The 27711-nt window shown below is 47.1% G+C and overlaps 1 protein-coding gene across 5 annotated transcripts; it reads right to left on the bottom strand.

The window, feature by feature from the left end:
* Nucleotides 1-309: 309 nt before the first annotated feature.
* BCL2L14 (BCL2 like 14) lies at nt 310-26812 on the bottom strand. Of its 5 annotated transcripts, XM_089920314.1 has the most exons (8): nt 26460-26812; nt 19186-19475; nt 15155-15600; nt 10900-11061; nt 10123-10227; nt 8813-8886; nt 5625-5891; nt 310-1350 (listed from the first exon to the last, which is right to left on the bottom strand). In XM_089920314.1, the coding sequence occupies exons 2-8, from the start codon at nt 19287-19289 to the stop codon at nt 1312-1314; spliced, it is 1197 nt and encodes a 398-aa protein (XP_089776440.1). In that variant the 5' UTR covers nt 19290-19475; nt 26460-26812; the 3' UTR covers nt 310-1311. The 5 variants fall into 5 exon arrangements, with proteins under 5 accessions (XP_089776440.1, XP_022433314.1, XP_022433313.1 ...); XM_022577606.2 differs by lacking the exon at nt 10123-10227 and having other exon boundaries at nt 8813-8883; nt 26460-26691; XM_022577605.2 differs by lacking the exon at nt 10123-10227 and having other exon boundaries at nt 8813-8883; nt 10888-11061; nt 26460-26687.
* Nucleotides 26813-27711: the final 899 nt, after the last annotated feature.

Below are 27711 nucleotides of genomic sequence, written 5' to 3'. Positions count from 1 at the left end.
TAAACTCCTACTTTACATCAGGCTACGTGCTGGGTGCTAGGGAGCCAGAAATTCGTAAGACTCTAATTTGGTAGTATTTTAAAAAATTGTTTTGTGTCTTAAACACCCACTCTGGAACATACTTTACTTACTAAAAAGCCTCATTCTGAACAGTATCAATTTCAGAAAAACTATCAGTGACTGCTTTGAAAGCAAAGGAAGTTTTCAGCTTAGCACGCAATAGCGGACATAAGTGAATACAGCACTAAACACCAAGCCCCGTTCTATGCGCTTGATATAAATTAACTTATATGATCCTCACAGAAATCGTATACTCTTACTTACTGTTTATTTTAACCATAAACATACTCTTTTGACAGTTACCTTTCCGCATATTTATTTTACCAACCACTAATCATTACCGCAAAAAATAACAAAGGCCTAGAAACCTCGAGAAGTAGAGGTGGGGTCACTGAGATAGTTGAGGGTGATAGGAATAGTCGTTTTCTGCCAAATGGAAGTTTTTCAAACTGCCAAAGAATTCTCCAAGAGAAGTGAGTCAAAAAGCAGGTACGGGGCTTCCCTGGTGGCACAGTGGTTGAGAGTCCGCCTGCCGATGCAGGGGACACGGATTCGTGCCCCGGTCTGGGAGGATCCCACATGCCTCAGAGCAGCTGGGCCCGTGAGCCGTGGCCGCTGAGCCTGCGCTCCGCAACGGGAGAGGCCACAACAGTGAGAGGCCCACGTACCGCAAAAAAAAAAAAAAAAGCAGATACGGCAGTCCCTCCCCAGGCTAGTGGATACAGCAGTAAACTCAGGAGTCTCTGAGCTCTGTCTACCAACATGAACAGCCACATGGGCCTAAAGGTAGGCTTGAAACAATGTCATTATCAGGCCATCTCAAGTGAAGTTTGAAAAATAAATAGTACTGGAAACGAAAGAGTAAGCAAACGCACCGTTTATCATTTCACCTTCATGAGGTCAACAAACCTCTGTCACACACTTTCACTAAAGTGGCCGGCAGAGGCAGGGTGATGGCTTCTGTTCTAAGCATTTGAATGGAAAATTACCACTTGTCTTTCGAGACTTCCTTACACACTCAGTGGAGACCTGAAAACACGGATGCCGAGGGCCATGCTACTAGATTCTATGAGCCGGAGATTTCAAGGCCTCTCCTGATGCCTCTTGATTTGCAGGAATAATGGTTTTGCAGATTTTGATGGTCCATCTGCCTTGTCCATCTTTGTTTTCTCCCATAGTCTGTGCTAAGACTGATGTACACAAGACCAGAGTTGGACCATGAGTATTCCAGATTACAAATCCTCTGATGTTTCAGTCTACTTCTTCATGTGATATCCCAAGTACTTTTTCCTAGAGGGGGGGAAAAAGAGAAATAGATTCTTAAAATTCCAAGTTTGATTCACTGTTGAAGTGAAAACGTTTGCCTGTTAACTCTGCTTTCTTATCCCAGGCATGACCCAAGGCCTGGAGACCATGTTAAGGTTGGGGGAGGGTTTGGAAAGGTGACTGGCATCCTTGGTATGCCTGAAAGGAAAACTTTATCAGCTAAGGACTTACGTTACACACCCAGGGCTAACTGGCTAGATGGGAAAAGTCTTTGATTCTATGGTTAAATTCGAAAGAGTAGATACTGAAAGGTTGATGACTATGGAGGCTGCAAACCTCTTCTTTCAAGGTGCTGTAGAAGGGGTGAGGTTGCCAGGACCACAGGGTAACGATGTGAATGGTGCTTCAAGTGAAGGAAAAAGGCCAAGGAATAAATTAAAATCAAATGGTGGCTTGTTTGGCATGCTTTGTGGATAGAGTCGCTATTCATTCATTTGATCGACTCATTATTCTACAAATATTGGCTGAACATCTATGACTTATGTAAAAGTAATGGAAACTATGAGAGAGAAAAAGGGGCATGAAATACATAATTCTGCCCTCACAGACTTGCAGTTCCGTTGGGAAGATAAGATGCACTTCTATGAAATGTGGACGACTAAGATAATTAGGAACCCTGAGCTCCTGGAAAACGTGTGCCTAGGAATAGTTGTTCTCCTTCCGCACCACACTACAAGGACACTCCAGAGAGCCACTAACATCCCTGGGGCAATGGAAGGCTTGCCACCCAGATTCATCTCTTTCCTGTTCAGGGAGACTGAGCCACCCGCCTCCACACTTTCATAGTTCGTATCAACTCGTAAATATTCTTTCAGCAGCATCCTTTATTTTTTGCAACTCTGTCTCTGCAACTTTGGAAAAAATTAGTCCTTTCCCTCTTATTCTTTTTCTTCCCTCTCCTAATTTCTAGCTACGTGCTCCAAATTAAACCTCACTGTGGCCAAGATTTAAGATTAAGATTTATGATGACCTGGAAAAGTAAACTAATACATTTTGAATTGAAAATACAAGTGCTAAAGAACTAGTGCCACAAAATTCTAAAGCCTTTGAAAATTCCCTTTATTATTTCTACCCCAAAAAAATCCATCTGTTTTCTCTGATTGGAACTGTTTTTCTCTCTAGCACTAGCAACCAAATTAAGAACTAATAAAACTTTTTATATTCTTTTTTCTTTCCTCTTTTTATTTGCTTACTAGAATTAGAACCACTGTTTTTTGTTTTTGTTTTTGTTTTTGCGGTACACAGGCCTCTCACTGTTGTGGCCTCTCCCGCTGCGGAGCGCACGCTCCAGACGCGCAGGCTCAGCGGCCATGGCTTACGGGCCCAGCCGCTCCGCGGCATGTGGAAGCCTCCCGGACCGGGGCACAAACCCGTGTCCCCTGCATCGGCAGGCGGACTCTCAACCACTGCACCACCAGGGAAGCCCAGAACCACTGTTTTTCATAACAGATTTTTTTGAAACATACCTAAAACTCACCTCTTAAAGTATATAATTCAGTGGCTTTTAGTATATTCACGAAGTTGTGCAGCCATCACTTCTATCTGATTTTAGAACATTTTCATCACCACAAAAAGAACCTCTGTGTCCGTCAGCAGTCACACCCCGTTCTCTCTCCCCAAAGCCCTAGGAAACCACTGTCTCTATGAATTTGTCTATTCTGGACATTTCATATAAATGGAATCATACAATATATGGCCCTTCTGTCTGACTTCTTTCACTGTGCATGATGTTTTCAAGGTTCATCCACCTTTCCATACTTCATTCCTTTTTATGGCTAAATATTATTCTACTGTATGGATATTCCACATTTGGTTTTTCCATTCATTATTCATCATGGATAAACTTTTCGTTGTTTCCACTTTGGGGCCATTATGACTAATGATGCTGCTATGAACATTCACGTACAAGTTTTTATGTGAACGCTTGTTTTCAGTTTTCTTGGGTATAGACCTTTTGGGGAGCTGCCAAATTGTTTTCCAAAGGGGCTTGACCATTTTAGAGTGCAACCGGCGATGTATAAGGATTCAAATTTCTCCACATCCTCACTGACACTTGTCTTTTTTATTTTAGCCATGCTAGTGGGTATCTCATTGTGGTTTTGATTTGCATTTCCCTAATGTAGAAATGAAGATGGCAAGCAAGGATCTTTTCATGTGCTTATTGGCCATTTGTATATCTTCTTTGAAGAAATGTCTATTCAAATCGATTTTGCCCGTTTAAAAAAATTGCGGGGTTTTTTGTCTTTTATTGTTGAGTTGTAAGAATTTATTACATATTCTGAATACAAGTCCCTTATCAGATATATAATTTGCAAATATTTTTTCCCATTCTCTGGGTTTTCTCTTTACCTTCTTGATGGTATCCTTTGAAGCAGAAATATTTTTAATTTTGATGCAGTCCAGTTTATTTTTTCTTTTGTCGCTTCTGCTTTTGGTGTAGCAATGCCGTTTTTCATAGAACACTTTTGATGTTTCAGCTACATTAATTAACTAAATAGACTTTTGAGAATGGGCCTGTAAGCCCAATTGATACTTATAATCTCGCTGGAAAAATATATTAACTAGACCAACAATGATGGTAATTTCCTGTATATAATCATAATGCAAACGTGAAGTGTTGTAAAAGGTCTGAGGCTGGTAAGAGTCTTGAGCCGGAGTAGTCCGTAAGGGCTCTGGGGCAGAAGAGGGACTTGAGGGGGTCCTGGAAGGAAGAGCAGTTAAAGCTGAAGTGATGTTGAGGATTCTGTCCTCTTCTTAGCGTGAGTTAAGGCAGCTTGAATTTAGAAAGAGCCTTGTTCAGATTAGCCACTTAAGGGCTATCATATCTGGTGCAAAAGTGGAAAATAGGAAAGAACAGAAGTCTGGGTTGCTTAATGGGTAGCCACTGGAGACCATGGCGGGCACTTCAGCCCCTTAGGCATGATCAGCTGTACTTTCCGTCTGGCAGCCAAGACACTAAGCCTGTTTGGAGGCCCCAGGGCCATGTCCAGAGCAGACTCAAACCTCCTGGCCCCTGGACCACTCTAGTGGAAAGAGGACTAATGATAATGTATGTCCTCCTAAGAAGGGCTTGAACAGACAAAAATGCCCTAGGCCTACAGTAAGTCCCCTACACACGAACCTTCAGGTTGCGAACTTTCAAAGATGCAAACGTGCATCTGGTTCCAGCAAGGAACCAGAACCTGTGCCATCAATGTTGGGCATGAGTGAAAGTGCAGCTTGCCCTCCGTCTCCTATTGCTGAGGATCCTTCAGCTCTACCTCCTCTCCCTCCTCCAGTCAGTAACTCTTCCTGTCTGTTCACTCGATGCCAGCCCCTGGATGCCAGCTGTTGTACTGTGTTACTGTACTTTTCAAGGTACTGTACTGTAAGATTCAAAATGCTTTCTTGATTTTTTGTGTCATGTATTATTTGTGTGGAAAGTATTATAAACCTATTACAGTACAGTACTATATAGCCGATTGTGTTAGCTGGGTACCTAGGCTAACTTTGTTGGACTTACGAACACACTCTCAGAACAGAACTCGTTCGTACGTAGGGCACTTAACTGTATTGAGATTTAGAGCTCTGGATGGGGTAAAGCGTTTTGAAAAGGTTACTGTTATGAGGCCATTTGAACATGGCAGTTTTAAGGAAATCTCAAGGGAAAAGGATGGGAGAGGGGTTGAGGTGAGGAATCAGGGTAGAGAGGTCTGTTTTGCCTGATAGCAGGTAATTAAAAATAGATGAAAATTTAACTGCTTCAGTTATCAAAATGTCCCTGTCAAAATGGCTGGGTCCAAGCAACAATGGCAAAATGTCATAAGTCCTGAACCTCTGTGTGAGAATTACACCCACACCCCATCAGCATCTGAGAGAATAAGGAACCATCTGCCTGTCCTTTTCTCACTGCTAGACTTCCGCTGCCTGCAAAATTTGTGAAAACAGAAATTATGTCTATCTAAACATTTTATATCAACATCTCTTCATTTCCTGTTATATCCGACCAGTCCCTCTCCCCCCACACACATACCCCAGTACCCTTTGGGAGCTCAGTAAATATTTATTGATAAGATAATCACTAAAAAAATATGTTCCCATCAATGGGATAAATCTCTTGCCACTCAAGTGTCCGAAACCCATGAGAACCACTTCAAAGATGTGTTCCCTTCACTTAAAAAAACAAACCCAAAAAACCCCTTTCCATCCCATCTCCTCTGAGTTCTGGGAAGATTTATTTTTAAATAGGATGCACTTACCCAGCCACCGTGCTGCTGGACCCAGGGCGAGAAGTTCTCCCTCAGGTACTTGGTTCCAAAGCCCAGCACCCTGTTCATGGGATGGCTGTCGATGCCTGTGAGCTTGGCCATGACGTCTATTGCAAGAGCAGCCTTAAAGCCCTGAGCTTTGACCTCTGATTCTCCCCTGGTGTCCACACCGCTTAGGAACTGGTCTGTGATGGTCGTGAAAACAGAGTAGGACAGCCCGCCCTGGAAGCTGTTCATCAAAGCCTTGTCTCTCTTCAACTGTGTGCAAGAGGAGAAGCAGTCAGTATAGCGGCCTGGCCCGGGCAGGCAAACTCTCCCACTCGACACTGGGCAACTGAAACACCCAATGGAAAACCCTCAATTCTGGTCTCAATCGTGGTACCATGTCCTGCAGGACCGGATTGGGCATGGACCTTCTCTGTGAATTTCTTTCATGGGGACAAATACAAACTGAACAGCCCATTCATTCAACATTTAACAGATGTTTCCTGAGTGCTGAGTACCCAAAAGGTGGTACTGTGGACCATTAAGACTCAGCCCCTCACTCAAAGGGCTCACAGTCTACTGACGGTTGTGAACCAGCGCAAAGTGCTTTGTTAGAGATTGTATAATGGGCAGAATCTGAAGCCTGGAAATCACTGTCTTCGGGCTCAACCCCTCCTGCTACACCTCTTACTAGCTGTGCAATCTTGGAGAACTTAACCTCTCGGTTTCAGTTTTGTCATCTCTATACTGGGATGACAGTACCTGTACTACAGGGTAATTGAGTAAAACATGTTGTGCACAACATGGCGGAAAGTGCTCTCAAAGTGTTAGCATTTGTCCAGGATGCTTCAAGATGCGAGATGCTTTTTTTCGGCCATGCCGCAAGGCATGCGGGATCTTGGTTCCCCGACCGGGATCGAACCCGTGCCCCCTGCAGTGGAAATGTAGAGTCCTAACCACTGGACCACCAGGGAAGTCCCTGCCTCTGCTTGTGAAAAATCAGGGCTTGTGTCATAAAGCATACATCATCGTCATCTAAGGCCTTCCTTGCAATGTCTGTAAAGTGATGGTTGTCATGTGAAAACAGAAATTTCTCAATGATCAGGGACTATATATGTTTATTTGAAAATCAACTAGTTCTGTCCTTGAGGAATGATAAGCTGAGCAGGTTTTCAACCAAGATGGTTTCTAAAAGGGGTATTCTGGGGATGAGTCAGATGCGACATAAAGATTTTTAGTGGAGCCGTGTCCTTTACCTGAGCCCAGCCCACCTCCTCCCAACTTCCAGGAGACACAGGGGCCTATTTGAATTATAAATCTGAAGCAGGGACATCCTCGACACCAAGAATGGACTCCTCTTAGTCATGACCCAGTGGAAGAAGGTAGACTCGAAACCTCCAGCGGGCGGCTGGAATCCAGGACCATGCCAGCACAGTAAAAGAATGAAACGCCAGAAAGAAACCCCTTCCACAGGTACCCACTCTGCCCCCCTGCCCCTTGGGGTTGCACCTGGCTTTCTGGCATCTCAGGGAGGTGTGGGAGGAGCCCGCAAGTGCCCTCGGGGATGAGTGGCTTTGCAGACACTGCAGACATGGCAGGTCCCCTCCTCCTTGTCACTGTCCCATTCTGTGGGGAACTTAACACCCACAGAGCACGAGTAGAGCTTCTGTGTGTTCCCACCAGAGTCCTCTACTGGGGAACCACATAAAGAGAACCACCACCATGTTTTCTACATAAATAATGTAAATGATTGCCCCCAAATCATCAAGAGAGTGCATCAGGCAAAGTGAGGTTTTTAAAGTGGTAATTTGTGGGGTGAAAAGGAAAGCATCTCTCTTCATAACCAGAAGGGTCAACCTTCATACCACGCCCCCGTCCCTGGCCTCCCTGACCTACTGCCAAGTCCCTGCCCCGGGGGGAGGCCGGGAAGGAGACGGCCGTGAGAGCCACAGCAACTTTGAGCTGTAAGGAATCCTTGAGCACACCTGTCAGATCCTTCCTAGTTCAAGTACTGAACTGTGGGCTGGTTAGTGGCATCTACTTGGAATTCTTCTAGAGACAGGAAGATCATTTCTTCACAAGGCAGCCCTTGGCTTCGATGGACAGCACTGAGTGCTAGAAAGTTCATTCTTTGGGGAGAAATCAATTGCCCTGTAACTCCTATCAATGTTAGTTCTGGAGAAACACAGGGGTGTCCTTAAAACCATGTGCCCGCTTCTGTTTTCTGCTTCCTCTGCACCCCTGTCCACCCCGTACTGTGGCCCTGAAGCTCCCATACCCCCTTCTCTTTTCTTTGGTCCTCAGTGTTTCCTCAGTGTTTCTCATTCTGCACCACCTCACCTGCCCTTCCCCGTCCTGGTCACCATCCTCTGGGCACACCTGCGACAAAGGCGTCGAGGAGCCACAGAGCATGCTGAGACTGGGCTGGCTGGCTAGCCAGTGAGTGCTGTTTCCCCCTCCTGCAGAGTCCCCACAGACCTGACTCCTCCCCATGGATCCTGGCCAAACGAAGGAATGGGTCCACAGGCCAGCCCCTGATGCACAGATGCTGGAGACCATGCAGCCGTCAGTGGGCGGCAGACACGGACAAGATCCCTTGAGAAGCCCTGACTACAGGGGGGCCTGCTCACTACCTCTTTACCTGAAGGTAACCCCTACACGTTCCTGATGGGAAGGACTGGTCTCAACTTCTAAATGGCAGGAAACTCAAAGTTCTCCGAGTTAACACTAACCTGCCCCCTGGCTGAATTGCTGAGAGAGAACAGTCCGGCCTTTCTAGGGGGAGATTTCAGACAAGACTCCAGACTTGGAGCAGCTGTGGGACACAGATATCCAGGCTGCAGGGCAAATGCAAGAGTCTAAACTTCCCTGAGGATCAGTTACATGGGGAACTAGATTCATAATTCTATTTAGCAAATTTTAATTTATTGGTGTCTTTTTCCTGCAAAAACAAAGTTCCTTTTTTCATTTCCAAAAATTCCAAGGAGGCTCCAGAAGGTTTACTTATGTTTTCCAAAGTGATTCATTTTTGAGATGCTGCCAGCATGAAGAGTTTTGAGTCCAAGGGAAATAAAATTTAGGACTAAGTGGAAACCAGAACTTTGAAAAGGAGTACAAGCAGCAGTACAGTTCCATTCTTGGGTACCAGCGCACGGACACAGAAAGAAAACTCTTTAGTTCAAGAAGCTCCCTACCTCTCTTTCCAACTGATCCCCCGAATATTTCAGCAGCTCAACGATTCTGGCTATTATCTGGTCTTTTCCGTCTGCCAGGGGAAAATTCCAGTTATTTCTTTTAAGAAAAAACAATCTTAAATGTTTCCAGGGACAATGCTTGTAGCCTGGTTAGGGATTGGGGAAGACATGCCCTTCATAATTCTCAGCAAAGTAAATCTTACCTTGCCTCTTCTGATCAGGCCCAAACCATTCCAGACACCCTTTCCCACAGTCCCCTCCTTTCCTCTCTTTCTTCCCCCAGCACTCCCACAGTTCTCACCATGAAACTCATCACTTTATTTACTGTAAAAATGTTGTTGAAGATACATGAGCTTATCTCTAAAGATATTTAGGAGCAGTTTCTCTCAGTCTTTGGTTTGTCCTGAGCATATGGTGCTTTTTCCATATAGACACCATAAATCCCTACTGGATCATCTTACCCCTTTGTGTTAGCTGCTAGGAACTGTAGAGCCAAACTGTGGCCTCCTAAGGGTGGGGGGGGGGTATAGTCTTCCTGCATTTGGGGAATTAAACTCATTCCTAAACCCACCTATTTTCCTACTGTTTTCTTTTTACAGTATCTTTCAAATTTGATTTATCTTACTAAAATGTGTACTTTGTGTGCTGTGTCTTTACAACAAGGTGGAGTATAAGTAAATAAAATGAATAAGGTCTCCCACCCCAAAGGCTAACATGGCAGACAGAGAGAGAGGTGGCTCCAGTTGGTGTCTGTGTTGGAACAGGGAAGGTGGAGTCTGATTTTTCTTGTCTCAAAATGTGCTAACATGCAACATTAGGAAAACGGTCGTTGCTATAGAGCGGAATCCAAACAGAGACGGCCCTTTTTCCTTATGGCGCAGTCTCTGATGTCATGGAGTCCTCATGTTTGTCCCAGAGGGAGAGGGGAGGAGAGGCCAGGAAATACATCCCACAAGGTCGAGTGAAGGGCAAGGTGGTAGGAAGTCTGAGACCCAAGTCACCTGGGAAAAGAAGGACTGCATGCTTCCACCGCCCACGTGTAGTTTTTAATCTGACGCTGCCGCCTCTCTCCAGGAAAGTTGCTATAACAGCAGCCTGAATTTCTCGTGCGCGCAAAGGATGAGAGCCTGAGCTTTTGCTTGGTTTAGGGGTATTGCTTTACGAGGCCCAGGCATACATGAGATAGCAATGAAGTTGGAACACTGTTTTTTGCTGTCAGAAGGGTCCTCCTTTCCCAGCGCCTCACTCTCTAAGCCCCTTTGGTAGTTTGTGGTCCCAGCAGCCCAGCACGGGGTGGACAAGCTCAGCAATTTGCTTCTGAGCTTGGGAGACACCACCACCTTTGCAGATACATCTTTTGCCTTCTGTTTCGGCGTACTGCAAACTCAGGGGCCAGCTAGGACCCTCATCATCCACTGGAGTTTGGGAAAGAGAACCACGGGCAGGATAGTCATTAATGACGGAATGGCCAGACTGAACTTCTCTTCCTGTGGCACTTGGTCCTGCTTCCCTCAACTCTAGAATTCCTGCAAGTCGGATGTGATCCACAGTCCTACCTATTGGTATAGTTTGGTGACAACTGACCCAGTCTGATCACTACTTCTCAGTTCTGCTTCACGTTTTGCCCCAGACCTGGTACCTGACAACCCCCTGCTTTTTCACAGGAGCCCAAGGCAATATCATAAATCCCCGGGCGATGCTCCAACTATACCCTGTGCACTTGCTCGAGTACACTGGTCCTTGGCCGTGGCTAACATGATGAAATCTAACATGTATTTCCCCCTGTGGACAAGGTTGAGTGCACGCTTTGTGCTTCCTCCTGCCCCTCAGTAGGAGACTTTTCTTTGGACTTAGCAGTGAGTTTGGCCTGTTGCTTCCAGCTGCTGGCACACTCACCTTGGCTTGGGCTGGTCTCTCAAGCTAAAGAAGGTCAGTGCCTCCAGCATGTTGCTGTCGTGCCCTGAGGCCAGCTTAGCAGAGATTCCTAAGTTGCAGAGCCCTGATAAGTACATAAATGCTGTAGACCTCTGCATGGCAGACAGGCAGCCCACTGCAAACACTCAGAAGAGATTTACCTCTCTTCCCACCTGCAGCTGTAGGCTGGAAGCCCTGGTGCTGGAGACCCTGGCGTGCCACAATCGTTCTGGACTTGAAGCTTCCTCCCTGGCTGTGGAGCTCTTCTGGCGGCGGCCAGGAATAAACGATTTCAGCAACTCGGTTGGCAATGGAAACAACTTTGGGGTCCACGGCTGAAACAAGACAAAATGGTGCTGACAGGCCCTTCCCAGAACTTCGTCTAGCTGATTGGTATGCACAGTTGCCCGAAATGAAAACACCAGCCTGGAGCAAAAGGAAGCGGCCGGGAGTGTGCGTGGAGGGGAGTCCATTCTTCAGAAATCACTGGCAGTTGCCTGGCAGAGGCTGGGACGGAGGAGGAGTTCACGGAGGAGTGATTGCCACCTCGAAACAATTGCCCCTCTGCACCTTCTTTCTGAAGCCTTGCAAAATTAGGGTCCCTTTGCCCCTTTGCAAGGGAGGAAACACAAAAGGGAGTGCTTAGTTCTTTGCTTGAGGGAATGCTCATTATGCTTTTATTTTTATTCTTTTTTTTTGGACATCCTTTATATCTTGGAGAGCTGGCCCCTATGCACATAGGAGGGCATTCAGCAGTGTGACAAGCCTTTGGGGGTTGTCACGGAGGAAAGAGAAATATCCCTGCTCTCAGGCCATATTCATGACTCATTATCAAGTGAACACTGAACTCCCCTTGCTTGCATGGTCACTTGTCTTCTCTCTCCTCCACGTCTAGTGGGAAACATGCAAAAAATGCTGATAGGTAAACAAGGATGCATAAAGTCTAACCCACGACCTTCAAGAGTTTATAGTCCAGGAAAAGCCTTATGTCATGAATTTGCACACGCAACTAGAGGGTAAAGCATTTGGGGACATGAAGGTTTAAATGGCACTGGCCCCCTGAATGTCATAGCCTGTGAAGGACAAGTCGACTTTGCCCCTGGTAGGGGATGGGGTCGGATTGGGAGGGCAGGCAGTACTGCTGAGTTATTTGGGAGTAAAATTGACATTGTTAATCCATCACTAAGTTCTTAACTTTTAGAAGCTTGTACAAGTTCTGCCTTTGATACGGAGCGGTCGTATCATGCAGTGTTTAAGAACAACAGTATTTAATTCATAAGACTTGACGAAAGTAACAGAGTGGGGTTTTGGCCAGAAGGTTGGTGTGCCCAGGGGAACACCCGGACCTTGTCAATCAGGATAGATAAGAGAGGCAAGGCCTGGGTCCGGGGAGGGATTGTGTCACATGCAAGGCAGGGTTTGACCTCCTAAGGAGCTGCCAAGGTGGTTCCTGAACCTCTCTCCCTGGATTCGCCCATCACATGGAGCTCTGGTGCTTTCCCTTCACCCCCCAGGGCATTCACTGAAAGGCCATGGGAACTGACACTTTGTCCACAATGCCTTCCTTTAAAAAAAGGCATAATGGCTTCCTTAAAAAGCCACATTTTTCATGATGCTCCATCCATAGGGTTCAAAAACAGATCAGGAGTGGGTTAGAGAGAGAAAAATTGGAGAGGTCAAGGAGAAGGATCAACGCTTTTCCTTCCCATTTTAATAACCCAACCACAAGTACCTTCCACTTTTAAATCACCTTACTGCAGTCCAACCGGCTTGCTTGTGAATGCTGGCCACCCACGGAAGGAGGTGGCAAGAGGCTGGATCCCAAAACCGGTGGGAGCCTTCCCTTGTGTCCGCAGGAGACGGGAGAGGAAAGCTTCCACGTGTTTTCCTCTCTGCAACCTTGTGCAGCCTGCAGGGTGATTAACACGCTCTCTTCCACGGAAGTCACACTGTGCCCACCTTGCCCTCAAAGGAGGCAGATGAGGGCCCCCAAGGTTGTCGCTCCCCAGCCCCCAGCCCCCGCCACGTGGCAGGGCAATCACAAGGCCCCCAGCAGACGTGGAGGTACCCAAGCTGACTAACCTGTGTATGTGTATCTGTCTCTGCGGACTGGAGGGATGCAGGTGAAATACGTGCAGGAAAAACTATAAGCAACCTCATTTTCACTCAGATGAATTAGCTCTAGTTAAGATTCCCATTCTAATACCTTAATTTTAAAAACTGGAAAAAAAAATTCCCTTCTCATCAGAGTTGGTCCCATCTGATAGGCAAGGGAACATTGGATGGGTGTGGAGAGAGAACAGAAAGGCTGCCCATCCTTTTGAGTTTATTCTGGGGGCTCATTGTGGGATTAAGGAGAGCAGGAGAGTGGGATGGGGAAGGCATTTGGCTTGAGGCATTTGTTTTAGAAGAGGCAGGGCATTTGTGAGAGAATTCCATATGGTCAAGACTGCTATTTCCTACCCAGTATCCACTTTCTTTTTCTTCCTTAGTAACAGATCCCTGAGATGCCAGGGGAAGCTGACAGCACTACATTTCCCAGCCTCGTCTGCAGTAAGGAGTAGCCACTGAGATGTAAGAAGTTGGGTACAGTTTTAAGAAAGCTCTCTGAAAGGGAGCTGAATTATCTAGGAAGGAGATACCCTTTTGTCCTTCCCTTGCTTCCTCTTTCTTCCTGCTTGGAATGTAGACATGATGGCTGGAATCCCAACAGCCACCTTGGGTTTTAAGGTGACTTTGAGGTTGGAAGCAACTAGCTGAGGGATGGCCAGAATAGGAATCCTTAAAGATTGTGGAAACTGGTAGATCAAGCCTGGGCTGCCAAACTGTGGTTTTCTTCTATGGGAGAGAAAAATAATCTCTGTGTTATTGAAGTTGTAGCGAGTCATAGCTGTGGAGAAAAAAAGATTCACACAAAAACCCGGGTTGGTGTTACTAAAATTGGTATTGACATTCATTTTTCTACATTCCAAGGTCTCTTACTATGAGACTTTGGTCTTGTGACATAACCTCATCGTTCTCACTCCAACCTGGTGTCTGAGTCCTGGAAATGGTAGCACAGGCTAAGTTGCGACCTTCAGTTAAAAGAACCCAGGGGACGCCAGCTGCTGAGCTCTGATTTACATGTGGCAGAATAGAAATAGAACGTGAGTCCCTCTGGGGTCACACCCAACATAAAACCAACTAACTACCCACATAATTAACTAAACAAGAAAGCAAGGAGAGAGGAAGGTGAGAAGGGAGGAACAACTGTGCTTAAATCCTTAAAGCTAAGCCTCTTTAGGAGGTAACCGTTTCTACTTTTGTAGGGATATCTGTATATCTACACAGAGATATGGAAATTTTAGAAAATAAAAAAGGTGAAATGACACTTCAGTAGTATTGAAATACAGAACGTCATTTTTCTCAGGAAAGCCAGAAGGTTAAAGTCTGTAAAATCTTCCGTTTCCTGGCAAACTCCAAAGAACAGGACAAGCAGAAAAGCCTATTGAGGTGCCTCCAAACTGTTGTGTTTGCTCCAGAGCTCAGATACCACCCGCAGTAGAAGAAGCCTGCTGTACCCCTGGGGGAAGGAGGAGTTCCCCCAGGTAATCCCGACCCTAACTTCCCCTCTCCTAAGATTCTATAAGTCTGATAGGAAATGGAAGTTTCCTTGATCACAGTGAATGATCTAAAGCTGTCATTGTGTGGGGTGATTCTCCAAGTAAGCCAGCCATCACAATGTTTAAAAATTGAGACATTACTGCCACCTGTTGACTAATTATTGACAAGTTACACGGGCCAATCAGCCCAGCAGGAGGGGGGTTTCTTTTAAAATCTGGGCATTGGGCACAAGGTATTGTTGGAGGGGAAGGAGATGGTTATGCCAGGGTTTGTGGATGAAGGGCGATTCTGATAAAGCCTTTTCATGAAAATGTTTTGTTCAATACAACGTGTTTTGTACCACTGAAGGAAGATTTTGTCAAAATTCTTCTTGGTTGTTTTTTGAGTGGCTTGTACTTTGAAAAGTATTTTTGTGTACAGCTATCTGATCTTTCCATCCACCTTCAGAGGCCATTGTACAGATGGAAACACAGAGGCCCAGAGACGGGAGTTGACTTCCCTCAGGAGGAAGAGCAGCCTGAGCCCGGCTGGGGCTATTTCTCTTATATTGGTCTCTGGCACTGAGGATTAGGGATTTGGGCAGCAAGTTTATAGACGGTGGAGCCAGAAAACCAGTCCCGTCACCCTTCACGGCTATCCTCTTCCTTTCTTTTCAGTCTTGAGAAAAGCAGGGAAATTAGAATTGAGTATTAATAGGTTGGGAAGCTGAGGTTCAAAGAGTGCCTTGCCTAAGGCCCCATTACCAGCTGGGAGGAGGTGAACCCCCAGGCGCAAAAAGAAGGGAAACACATGGCTGCGGGAGAGAAAGAATCCCCGAAAGCCTACCTTCACGCTCTAAGCGCTGTTCCACATGGGAGAGGGACCTCGGCCACTGCCGACCGTGAGGACCACTCTGAGGTCCCACCGGACTTTGCAGCTCAAAAAGGATCTCCGGAGGTGAGCTCTGAGAGTCCTCCTCCTTCTCTGCTACTCCAAAGAGTGTTCTCCAAGACGACTTTTTCTTGGCAACGTTTATGGCCTTCTCCGTGGATTGGGAATTTCTGCAAGTCCACGGTCCCTGTGTCCATGCTTTGTTTGCCGGCCAACTCTCTGGTCCTTTCTGGGACAAACTTCTTGTTCTCAGGAGCTTTCGTGAGAAGACAGCAGAGGTGTTCTTGAAGACGTGGTGTTTGACGTAGAACTCCAGGATTTTGAATTCCATGCTGTCTGGGTCATCATCATCCAGGGGGATCTCCTCCAGGTCGCAGGCACTACTGGTGCACATGGCAGGGCTGCAACGACAAAGTCCACACGCGTCCATCTATCTGGGAGCCACCTACTCTTTGTAGGTCGGGAGAGATGGGGTGAAACTCAATAAGCATTTATTCAGTACTTATTCTCTTTGTGCTGGGGGGCAGGGGGTCATCAGAGTTGGAAAAGCCAAGGTTTGTTATGAAAGTTCAGTCTTACAGAGATGAGACTTGTACATAGATAACTCCAGACAAAGAGGGCGAGCTAGGAGCTCGAACAGAGATGCAGGAGCCAGCGCGGGAGGTGGGGAGGAAAAACAGCTGTGAACGGGGGGCGAGTGCAGGCTCCTTGAAGGAAAGAAAGCGTTTGGATGGGTGGCTGGCTACTGGGCCTTAGAACAGGCTGGGCAGAGGGCAGGCTCTGGGTGAATTTAGGATGTGTTTGAAGAGTGGAAAGAGATCTGGTGGCGCATAAGCCTGTGCTTTGTGGAGAGCTGGGGCTATAGGGATGTGGAGGGACCACAGGGAAGTGGCAGTCAGGGCCAGGCGATCAGGGCCTTGGAAGGTCAGGCTGAAAGCTTTGCATTTTCTCATGTCGGTAGATCAGTACATTTCAGAAGGGGCCCTAGACTGTGGAGGGCAGTTAAAAGTCTTCTTGGGGGCTTCCCTGGTGGCACAGTGGTTGAGAGTCCGCCTGCCGATGCAGGGGACACGGGTTCGTGCCCCGGTCCGGGAAGATCCCACATGCCGCGGAGCGGCTGGGCCCGTGAGCCATGGCCGCTGAGCCTGCGTGTCCAGAGCCTGTGCTCCACAGCGGGAGAGGCCGCAACAGTGAGAGGCCCGCGTACCGCAAAGAAAAAAAAAAAGTCTTCTTGGGAGAGGGTAGCTGGGCAAGGGGAGAGGCCAGCTCAGGGGAGGGAACGGTCTGGGGTCCCTGGCCCTCCCCGGCCTCTCTCCATTCTTCCTTTACTCACTGATTTCGCTTGGAAAGGTTTGCTTCTATTCCTTGCCATATTTAGCATTCCATGTGAGATTTTATCTGAAGAAAAAAATCCTTTTTTTTTTTTACAAGTTTGAAGCACACTGATGGAAGCAATGGAGAGCTTTTCAAAGTCTGGAGCGGGAGAGTGACCACAGACCTGTTTTAGAAAGATCAGTACAAGCACTAAAATGACGGGGATGGAAGTTTCATCTTTATTTCCATATGAATAACCAGATAGATGTAATTAACTGATTGTGTTCAATTTAAGCTCTCATGAAATAATTCCTTAAATGGTTGTCTGCTAGGAAATCATTTCTTTCTGATCTACTTTGCTTTCTTTGGCTGTATCTTAAGGACTATGATTTCCTTTTTGTCCCAGATGCCAGAGAGCCCAGATCTACCAACCGTCATTGGATTAAAATTTCACAGACAGTGCATGTGCTGGAAACCAGCTTGGGCTTCTCAGTCTAACAGTCCTGAGTTCAAATCCTGGCCATACCACCGACTAGCTGTGTGACCTGGGGCAAGTTACTTCACCTCTCTGAACCTGAGCTTCCTTCAGGTAAATTGAAAATAATAATAGTCATCTTGCAGGGGTATTGTGAGGGTACAATGTAATGCATGAGAAACCCCAACACAGAACCTGGCTCAAAAACGGTAGCTATTTTTTTTTTTTTAGTACAACTGTCACCCCAGGCCCTCTGACTGGGTCCTTGATGTGGCTCTTAATCATGGACCCTTCCCTTAATGGTCCAACTTTAAGAGTGTTTTTTGGCATGTGAGCTGGTGTGATAATAAAGAGCTGTAGTGATATTGATGGGATCGGCTGGCATGTCTCTCCTTTTCTTTCCACTGTCCCCTCTTACACCATGATCAACTGATAAAGAATTGGGGGCTTCCCTGGTGGCACAGTGGTTGAGAATCTGCCTGCCAATGCAGGGGACACGGGTTAGAGCCCTGGTCTGGGAAGATCCCACATGCCACGGAGCAACTAGGCCTGTGAGCCACAACTACTGAGCCTGCGCGTCTGGAGCCTGCGCTCTGCAACAAGAGAGGCCGCGATAGTGAGAGGCCCGCGCACCGTGATGAGGAGTGGCCCCTGCTCGCCACACTAGAAAAAGCCCACGCACAGAAACGAAGACCCAGCACAGCCAAAAATAAATAATTAAATTTTAAAAAAAAAGGCAAAATTAAAAAAAAATAAAAGAATTGGGACAGTGACCGCAGATGGGGTTTGAGGCATTGTGACGTGGTTCAGATCAATTTGACTGTGTGCCTGGAGGCCGATGGTCCAGGGTTGGCTCAGTGTATAACTTGCAAAGTACTTGGGCAATCTCTCAATTGTTTTGGTACTCTGATTTCACAGCAAATGCTCTCTGACTTTCCCCTCTGATTCTATTACTATTTGAAGGAGGTGTGAGGGCGGAGACATCTCCCCTGCAGGCCTGTCGATGATGCGTCCTGTTTCTATCGTTGTTTCCTATCTTCTTTTGGAAGAGCCTCACACTGGATGATAGGAAGCTGCTCATCCAGGAAGCGCTCTGTGGCCAAGCCTCGAGAAAGCAGTTCTGATGGAAGTGATGCCAGGCGGGAGATTCAGGGGTTGTGCCAGAACATCAGGTACAGACGGAGGGGGCAGAAGTGATCTGCCAGGGTGGCCAAGGGCAGGGCTGCAAAACCTGAGACACCTACTGCACACACAGATATATCTGCACGACTGCAAAGCCCCCCAGGCCTGCCTCGGGCGACTAAGCGTGAGCAGTGCTTGAGGGGCGTCACTGCCACTGGGTCCTCCTCCCTCCCTTTCGTCACACGCCTGTCCTATTCTGGGGCTTGGACTATCTTCCTTCCCTCACCTACTCCCGATTTCACGCGCCCATTGTGCACTGCAGGGAACTTTCTGCTGTCTGGAATCACTTCAGCATCTCCGCCCTCACCTCTCTCTGCCTGCGCCCCCCTCCTCGCCCCATTCTCACAGGTCAACCATTCTTCCCCTCTTGGTGCCCAGTTTCAGTCACACCCATGAGGATCCTTCCCAGGTCTTCCAATTTATCTAGACTTCATTCTCTTTTCCACAATGGAATGTAAGTGCCAGGAGGACAGGCATGTTGATGTGCTATTTTTTCTCTGCTGGGTGCCCAGCTCCTACAGTAATGCCTGGGGCAGAAAGGCACTTGGCGGTGAACTGTGGACTTTTTCCTATTCTGAGACAGACTGTCTGGGTTCCAATCCTGGCTCTGCCGTTAGCAGTTATGTGACATACTCTCCAGGCTTTAGTTTCCTCATGTTTAAAATGGGGATGAAGGGACTTCCCTGGCAGTCCAGTGGTTAAGATTTTGCCTTCCAATGCAGGGGGTACAGGTTCGATCCCTGGTCAGGGAGCTAAGATCCCACATGACTCGTGGCCAAAAAAACCAAAACATAGAAACAACAGAAGCAATATTGTAGCAAATTCAATAAAGACTTTGAAAATGGTCCACATCAAAAAAAATCTTTAAAAAATAAATAATAAAATGGGGATGAGAGTAGTACGTTTCCTTCTGTTACAAAGATTAAATGAGTTAATATTTGTAAAGCATTTAGAATAGCATTTAAGTGTTTGAACAAGTATTTGATTTAAAAAAATATTTATGAAACCCACTTACGGCCGGCCACGCTGTTCTAGAGAAGTTGCAAGGGGTTTTCGGGCGGCGTAATGGGGAGAGTGTAGCACGTGGGGTGAAAAGGTGGTTGAAGAGCTGCTTTTCATACTTATTGGCAAGGGGGCTGAGGCAAGTCATGTAGTCTCCAACGAGGTGTAGTTTTTCCATTTACAAGATGCGATTCATATCGTCTAACTTGAGACGGATAACGTGGTTCAAATCCTGGGTCATCGGCTTACTAGCTGTGTGACAGGCTACATACCTTAATTTATTTCTGCCTTCATTTTTTTCATCTGTAAAATGGGGTAAAACAAAACAAAACAAAACAACAACCCTGGCAGGAGATCAGCCAAGATGGTGGAGTACAAAGACCCTGACGTCACCTCCTCTCATGGGCACACCAAAATCACAACTATTTGCCAAACAACCCTCGATAAAAAAGACCAGAACCTACCAGAAAAGATCTTCAACAACTAAAGATAGAAAGAAGGAACCACAGCAAAACGAGCCAGAGGGGCAAAGTTGCGATAGAGTCAAGTGCCATAGCCCTGGGTGGGTGGCCCACAAATGGGAGAATAATTACAGCTGCAGAGGCTCTCCAAAGGAGTGAGAGGTCTGGGGCCTTCCCGCCTGGGGGCCCTGTGCTGAGAAGATGAGTCCCCAGAGCATTTGGCTTTGAAGGCCAGAGGGGCTTACTTTCGGGAGAGCCAGACGGCTAGGGCAAACAGAGACTTTGCTCTTAAAGGGCACGCACAAAACCTCACACGCTCTGGGACCCAGAGCAGAAGCTGTCATTGGAAAGGAGCCTGGGTCAGACGTACCTACTGACTTTGGAGAGTCTCCTGGAGAGGCAGGAGGCGTCTGCCGCTCACCCTGGGGACATGGACACTGGTGGCAGCTGTTCTTAGAGTTCCTTCTACTATCTGGATGTTGGTGCTGGCCCGCCCCATTCTGGAATCCTCCCTCTAGCTTATTAGCCTCGGGGATTAGCCTCGCAGCGGCCCAGCACCCTGTAGGCGCCAGGGCTGGGACACCTCAGGCAGAGCAACTAAGTGGGCATACACACAGTGCCATCCATCAGCAGACAGGCTGCCTTAAGACCCCCTGAGTCCACAGCTGCCCCTGGACACAGCCCCGCCCACCAGAGGGCCCAGGACCCCGCCCCATACACCAGTGCGCAGGCACTAGACCCAGGACCCCCAGGGCTTTCCAGCCAGAGACCCCACAACCCCCTGGGCCCTGACCCTACCCTCCAGTGAGCCTGCTCTAACCTCAGGACCAGCCTCACCCGCCAGTGGGCAGACACCAGCCACAACACAACCACAGCCTTGCAGCCTGTGGACACAGCCCACCCACTAGGAGGCCAGCACCAGCCCTGGAACTAGCTGGGCCCTGGCCCTACCCACTAACAGGCCAATGCAAGCTTTGGGACACCCCGGACCCTGCAGCCAACTGTGTCAGGAACTGGGCCCATCCACCAGGTCTAGGACCCTTGGGCCCTACAACCAGACCCTAGGACTTGACTCTGCCTACCAGTAGGCCGGCACTAGCCCCAGGGTCTCCTGGACCCTGACTCCATCCTCCAGTAATTCAGCCTTAGCCCTGCCCCCTCCCCACCCTGGGGTTCTGCAGTCAGCCACCTTGTGACCTGGCCCTGCCAACCAGCAGCTGGCAGCCTCCGCACAAGGTAGGGCCTGGCATCCAACTGGACCAGGGGCCAACCAAGCCTACAAGACCACCCACAGTAGTCATCCCACACAACAGAAGGGCCCATGCAACCCACACAGGAGGCACCCCTGGAGCATATAGCTCTAGTGATGAAAAGGGAGTGCACTGATGGGATGTGGAGGACGTCTCCTTCACAAGGCCACTTCTCCAAGATCAGGAAATGTAACCAACCTACCAGATACAGAGAAATAAAAACAGCAAGTTAGGCAAACTGAGGCAACAGAGGAACGTTTTCCAAACAAAGGAATGATAAAGTCCCAGAAGAACCAAGTGACGTGGAGATAGGCAATCTACCCAAGAAAGAGTTCAGGGTAGTGATCATAAAGATGATTAAAGAACTCGGGAGAAGAATGAATGGAGAGTGAGAAGTTAGAAGTTTTTGACAAAGAGAAAATATAAAGACCCAAACAGAGATGAAGAATACAATAACTGAAATGAAGAATACACTAGAAGGAACCAGCAGTAGACTAGATGATACAGAGGAATGGATCAGCGAGCTGGAAGACAGAGTAGTGGAAATCACTGATGCTGAACAGAAGAAAAGAAAATGAAATGAGGACAGTTTAAGAGACCTCTGGGATAGCATCAAGCACACAAGTATTTTCATTATAGGGGTCCCAGATGGAGAAGAGAGAGAGAAAGCGGCTGAGAAAGTATTTGAAGGTATAATAGCTGAAAACTTCCCTACTCTGGGAAAGGAAACAGACATCCTAGTCCAGGAAGTGCAGAGAGTCCCATACAGAATTAACAGCTCATTTCAACTCAGTATCAAAAAAACAAACAACCCAATTAAAAAGTGGACAGAAGACCTGAATAGACATTTTTCCAAAGAAGAAATACAGATGGCCAACAGGCACAGGAAAAGATGCTCAACATCGTTATCATCAGAGAAATGCAAATCAAAACCACAATGAGATATGACCTCTTACCTGTCAGAGTGGCTATCTTCAAAAAGTCTACAAATAACATAAGTTGGCGACGATGTCAAGAAAAGGGAACTCTCATACACTGTTGGTGTGAATGTAAATTGGTGCAGCCACTGTGGAAAACAGTATGGAGGTTTCTCAAAAAACTAAAAATAGATCTACCATATGACCCAGCAATTGCCTTGCTGGGTATATGTCTGAAAAAACCAAAAACACTAATTCAAAAAGATACATGCACCACAATGTTCATAGCAGCATTATTTACAGTTGCCAAGATATGGAAGCAAACTAAGCGTCCATCTACAGATGAATGGATAAATGTATGTGTACTACGTAAATGTATGTGTACTACACATACCACACACACACACACACACACACACACACACACACAATGGAATACTACTCAGTCATAAAAAAGGATGAAATTTGGCCATTTGCAACAGCATGGAGGATATTATACTAAATGAAATAAGTCAGACAGAGAAAGACAAATAGTGTATGATACCACTTATATGTGGAATCTTAAAAATGCAACAAACTAATGAATATAACAAAAAAGGAACAGACTCACAAATATAGAGAAGAAACTAGTGGCTACCAGTGGGGAGGGGAAAAGGGGAAAGGGCAAGATTGGGGTAGGGGATTAAGAGGTACAAACTATTAGGTATAAAATAAATAAGCTACAAGGATATATTGTACAGCACAAGGAATATAGCCATTATTTTATAATAACTATAACTGGAGTATAACCTTTAAAAATTGTGAATAACTATGTTATACATCTGAAGCTTATGTAATATTATACATCAACAAAAAATTTTTTTAAAACCCATAAAAAAAACCCTCCCCCCATCACATAGGTATGTGGGCAAAAAAAAAATTAGCACGTGTAAATCACTTAAAGTAGTGCATGGTAGATGTTAAATGCTCAATAAATATTAGCGTCTTTATTCATTAAAATAGGGGACTTCTGGGCTTCCCTGGTGGCGCAGTGGTTGAGAGTCCGCCTGCCGATGCAGGGAACACGGGTTCATGCCCCGGTCCGGGAAGATCCCACATGCCGCGGAGCGGCTGGTCCTGTGAGCCATGGCCACTGGGCCTGCGCGTCTGGAGCCTGTGCTCCGCAACGGGAGAGGCCACAACAGTGAGAGGCCCGCGTACCTCAAAAAAAAAAAAAAAAATAGGGGACTTAATCTGGTATTCCAGTGGTTAATACTCCGCGCCTCCACTGCAGGGGGCGCGGGTTGATCCCTGGTTGGGGAACTAAGATCCCGCATGCCATCCTGCGGCGCAGCCAAAAAGACCCCAACTATTTTAATAGGTTGCCTTTCTTGTAAGGTTTAATATGTTTATAAAAGAAAATTCATCAAAAGCAGCAATTAAGAAAACTAATGACATGCAAATATTTGGTTTAGCACAAAATTCACACTTGTTTCCTGTAGTTTACTATAGTCATATATATATATGACTATAGTAAACATATGTCAAATATATATATGACTATAGGAAACTATATATATATATATATATATAGAGAGAGAGAGAGAGAGAGAGAGAGTATGTGTGTATGGGTGTGTGTGCATAAAGTATACATACTTGTAAGATATGAAGCCTGGGACTTGGCTGGCTTTCCCAGCACCTCATATAATGCCTGACACCTGATAAGCTCTCGGGAAATATTTGATGAATGAAAGAAACATGATATAGAGCTGTCAGATGAAATATGGGAGAGCTAGTCAATTAGAATGTCAGGTAAATAAATAATTTTTTAGTATAAGTGTGTCCCAAGTATTGTATGGGATATGCTTACACTAAAACACAGTATCTGTTGTTTATCTGAAATTCATACCCAACAGGGCCAGGGCCTCTTGTATTTTTATGCATACCTGGCAACTCGGTGAATAAAAGGTGCCGCTTAGAAAAACTGAGACCTCGGGTTCTTGGAGGCGAGGAAAGTGGACCGAGGGTGGAGCCTGAGCGACCTGAGTCACGCGAGAGAAAGAGCGGGACACGCGGTCGGGAGTCGGGCGCCGCCAATGCGGCGCGGAAGTGGCCGAGCCCAGGCCGAGAGCAGCGCCGGAAGGGCGTTTAGGCGGGTTTTAATTCCGAGCATCCTTTTGAGTTGGGCAGCTCAGGAAGCCCCGTAGGCATGAGGTACCCGCGGGTCTTCCAGGAGCCGTTGCATTGGTAGCGGGGGAGCCCTCTCCCAGCCACAGGACTACGCTCCGAAGAAACCGTGTCGGTTAAAGCCAACCCAACCAACCAAACCTTTTTAATGCAGTGTGAAGACTTTAAAATTGTGTGTATAGGTGTGGGGGGGCGGGGCGGGGGGCGCTGCTCTTGGAGAGAGAGGAAGGGTCCGACTTCTTTAAGAAACGAGTTTGCTGGGCTTCCTTGGTGGCGCAGTGGTTGAGAGTCCGCCTGCCGATGCGGGGGACGCGGGTTCGTGCCCCGGTCCTGGAGGATCCCACGTGCCGCGGAGCGGCTGGGCCCGTGAGCCGTGGCCGCTGAGCCTGCGCGTCCGGAGCCTGTGCTCCGCAACGGGAGAGGCCACAACAGTGAGAGGCCCGCGTACCGCAAAAAAAAAGAGAAAAGAGAAAAAAAGAAAGAGTTTGCTCATTGCTGATTCAGGAGCAACATTCGAAAAGGGGGGAAAGCAGAGGTCAAGATGGAGCACACAGCACTTCCACTTCGTGAAAGAAGAGATTTTTGCCGTCTCCCAGGCTAGAAAGGAGCTGAGGGCCCAACCAGGAGGTAAGGCCAAGGGCGAGAGAGAAGCAGAGGGCAGGGCAGTGCTCAGGCAGCCCCCGGGACCGAGGGGATCTTGACCAGCCCCGGCGAGCGCTTGCAGCTGCGTCAAAGGATGAGTTCAGACACTTTCAAGGCACTTGACAAGCGTAGGGTGCTTTTCCTACTCATCCTCACTGGGAATGACGGGAGAGCTGTTAAATTGATAACGACGTCTTATTTTAAAGCAGCAGTGGGTTACTTTATTACCACTGCAGCCCTTCTGCTCTCAGCTGTTCGGGTTCAAAGTAGAAGCAGCCCAACTTCTGGGTTAATGGAAACGTACAGGTAAGTTTTATGCTTATGTTGATGGAAATGAAGCCCTGGGTGAGGCCCCAGAATGTAGGTTCAGAGCCTGGAGTGGAAAATTAGCTCCGGAATAAACCCTGTGAGGCTCATTGTAATTCAGTGACTCAGTGCACACAGCCCTACCCTTTGGATCCAGTATTTACATACCCTCTTGCATATCTACAGCAAACTCTCACAGACCTACTCCCCGAAAGCAAGGTTTCGCAGTGTCTTTTTTGGCCTCTCTTCCCTCTCGAAGGGTTTCTTCCCCCCAACCCCCTAAATGGCCAAAGTCCTCGGAGTCCCTGGTGGCTAGTCTCCTGGGAGCACCACAGAGCAGCGCTGCTTGGCCTGCAGAGCAGCATCTGACCTCCAAGATCACAGGACACACTTTAGGGATTTTTCTAGTTCTGGATTCATTGGTCGAGGTTAGATTTTCCTTCCCTTCCTGTGTCAGGTCACAGAGCAAACAGCCCTCATGCATGCACAGAGGCTGTGGCCACCAGGGCCCCAGGAAGCTGGACGGAACTCTGCCCTGGACGGAACTCTGCTCCGGCCTGTCCCGGGGGGGAGGGGCGTGGAGGACCCCTTAGCAACAGGCTCTGCCAGAGAGCTGACTTCCATCACTCTGGACACACAGACAAGGCCCGAGTGTAAGACATGGGTGAGAACACTCATCCCAGAGGGATGCTCCCAGGCCAGATTTTGAGCTGAGTTTTGTCCGGTTGCCTTGGGCCTCTCCTTCTGCACCCTCTGCCCCCTTACGCCCTTCAGAGGCGGTCCACCCCTTCCCCTTCCTTCCCTGAACTTCACCTTATGGTGTCTTCATCCCTCCTCCCCTGTGGTTTTTAATCCTAAGGGTGAAAATGAGGAATGAGGTAAAACGTGTTAAATTCCTACAATAGAAGCTAAACAGAGAGAGCCTCAGGTCTTATTAATTAAACACAAAGACTCAGGCTCTGATGATTGTAGAACAGAGCAGGCAGGGAACTCAGGAGGGAGCCTCCTGGGGGAGGGTATTCCCCATTTCACCTGCGCCCTGTACTCAAGGAAGTCTCTAGGGGGTCTGCTGGGACTAGATCTGGTGCCCAACTGCCCACAGGTACTCAGGGCTCAAAGCCAGGGGCTCTTGTCCTCAGCCCATTTCTGCTCTGGGGGAGGTAGCTGGCATTTCAATGGGTTTCTGTCACACTATCACATACCTTGCTACACACTCAATGAGACAGACCTGCATAATGTTAACAATGATTCGGCCAGTTATGTATTCTTAACCCTCCCAAACCTTCTGGAGCAAAGGAGAAATGAAAGGGAAACCTAAATACTTCTCCCTTTTCTGGAAACCCCTAATAAGGCAGATGCTAGCTTTCAGTTTTAGATTTTAGTTTTGCTTCCTGAGACTTACATGATCAGAACTTTTAAATAAATGCCGTAAACGTTAGGTTTACGAACCCCCCGTTAGATTGCCTCATTAGCAAAACCAGGACTGAAGTCCCCTGTGTCCTGCTGGGAAGGCTGAACGTGAAGACTGGTGTCTCCCAGTATTACCTGGTCTCCAAGCTGTCAGCAGTTTCTCCTGCTTCGGGTCAGGCGGCAGGAAGGATATTTCTATACCTGAGTCTCTCTCCACGAAACTTAAGAGGGAACTTTGGCCAAGTCTTCTTGGCTTCTCATTTTGGAAAGCTCTTGTGATGTAAGACTCCACCCGGGTGTAGCCTCTTCAGGTTGGGACTAAGGCTGGAAGGAGGCTTAGGGAAGGGAGTCACTTCCTTGTTAAGCCCTGCCCCCAGCTTTTCAACTGAAGGAGGGGCTGACCTTTGCCCGAGTAATTTGACACTAAAAGGAGTTCTGCATCCTTTACCGGGGACTCTCACTGCCCTTTGGGACAGACACAATTATGAGGGTGTTTTCCTGATAGTACTTTACTTTCTTTCCCTTTCATCGGTTTAGCGAATGTTTACTGATCACCTCTGTGGTAGGCGTGGCACACGTGTTTAATCTTCACATCAAGGGGCAGGTGTTATGATTCCCATTTTCCATACAAGGAAACTGAGGCTCAGAGAGGTAAGGTATTGGTGCGGAAGTGGTCCCCCCATCAGTTGAGCTGAGATCCAAATCTTAGTCTTTCTGGCTTCACACTATATCAGTGTTACCTCTCCCATGAGATTCAAAGATTGTATTCAGATGGAACCATGGGAAAAGCTTTCAAAACGGAATGTAACCCCAGCCATAGTAAAAGCCACAAAAACTCATTTAAAGACCATATGTCACAATTTTAGGGATAGAATTCCCTATGTATAGGAAAGAAGAAACATGATTTTGCGGTCTATCCAAATTCTTAACTGAAACAGGCACTTATGCTCATAAAACCATGAGCGCTGGCTAGTCAAAATGTGAAGATGAAGGAAGTGTGCATGGTGAAAGGGGAATTAAGGCTAATTTCATAAAAGTGGGGGAAGAACTGGCCATTTAAATATTAGGTAAACAGATCCATGAGAGACACATAATGGCAGTTATGGGACCGTTAGTTCTTTGGTGACGCGAAGTGAATTTTAACCAGCAAACTCATATTTATTGCTCATAATGAATACCAGTCTAGTCAACTTGAGGGATATTAAAGAAATATTAAGACTGTTTTGTCTTCAAAAAAAAACTTACAGTCTTTTTTCAGAAGAAGAGATACATTCATTTGAAACAATTTAAGAACCAACAAATACATATAATCACAACTAAATCGCATAGTTTGGACTACAGTTGTTACTGGAGTTCAGAGCTACATAACTTAATGACACTGGGGGCA

This window comes from Delphinapterus leucas, chromosome 11 (genome assembly GCF_059928025.1).
Source record: "Delphinapterus leucas isolate spDelLeu-1000000601 "Yukka" chromosome 11, BTC_Dleu_Yukka2, whole genome shotgun sequence".
Taxonomy (NCBI): Eukaryota; Metazoa; Chordata; class Mammalia; order Artiodactyla; family Monodontidae; genus Delphinapterus; species Delphinapterus leucas.
The sequence above is the reverse complement of the archived record's forward strand: the minus strand, read 5'-3'. Positions and strand labels throughout refer to the sequence as shown.

Bases quoted from the DNA above. Each gene is read 5' to 3' on its own strand.
- BCL2L14 (XM_089920314.1), bottom strand. From the start codon at position 19,289: ATGAAAAGCAGCTCTTCAACCACCTTTTCACCCCACGTGCTACACTCT. The intron at 15,601-19,185 runs GTAAGTGGGTTT...TTGTCGTTGCAG, and splicing joins CTAGAACAGCGTGGCCGGCC to CCCTGCCATGTGCACCAGTA. The intron at 10,228-10,899 runs GTGGGAAGAGAG...CCCAAACTCCAG, and splicing joins CTTCCAGCCTACAGCTGCAG to TGGATGATGAGGGTCCTAGC.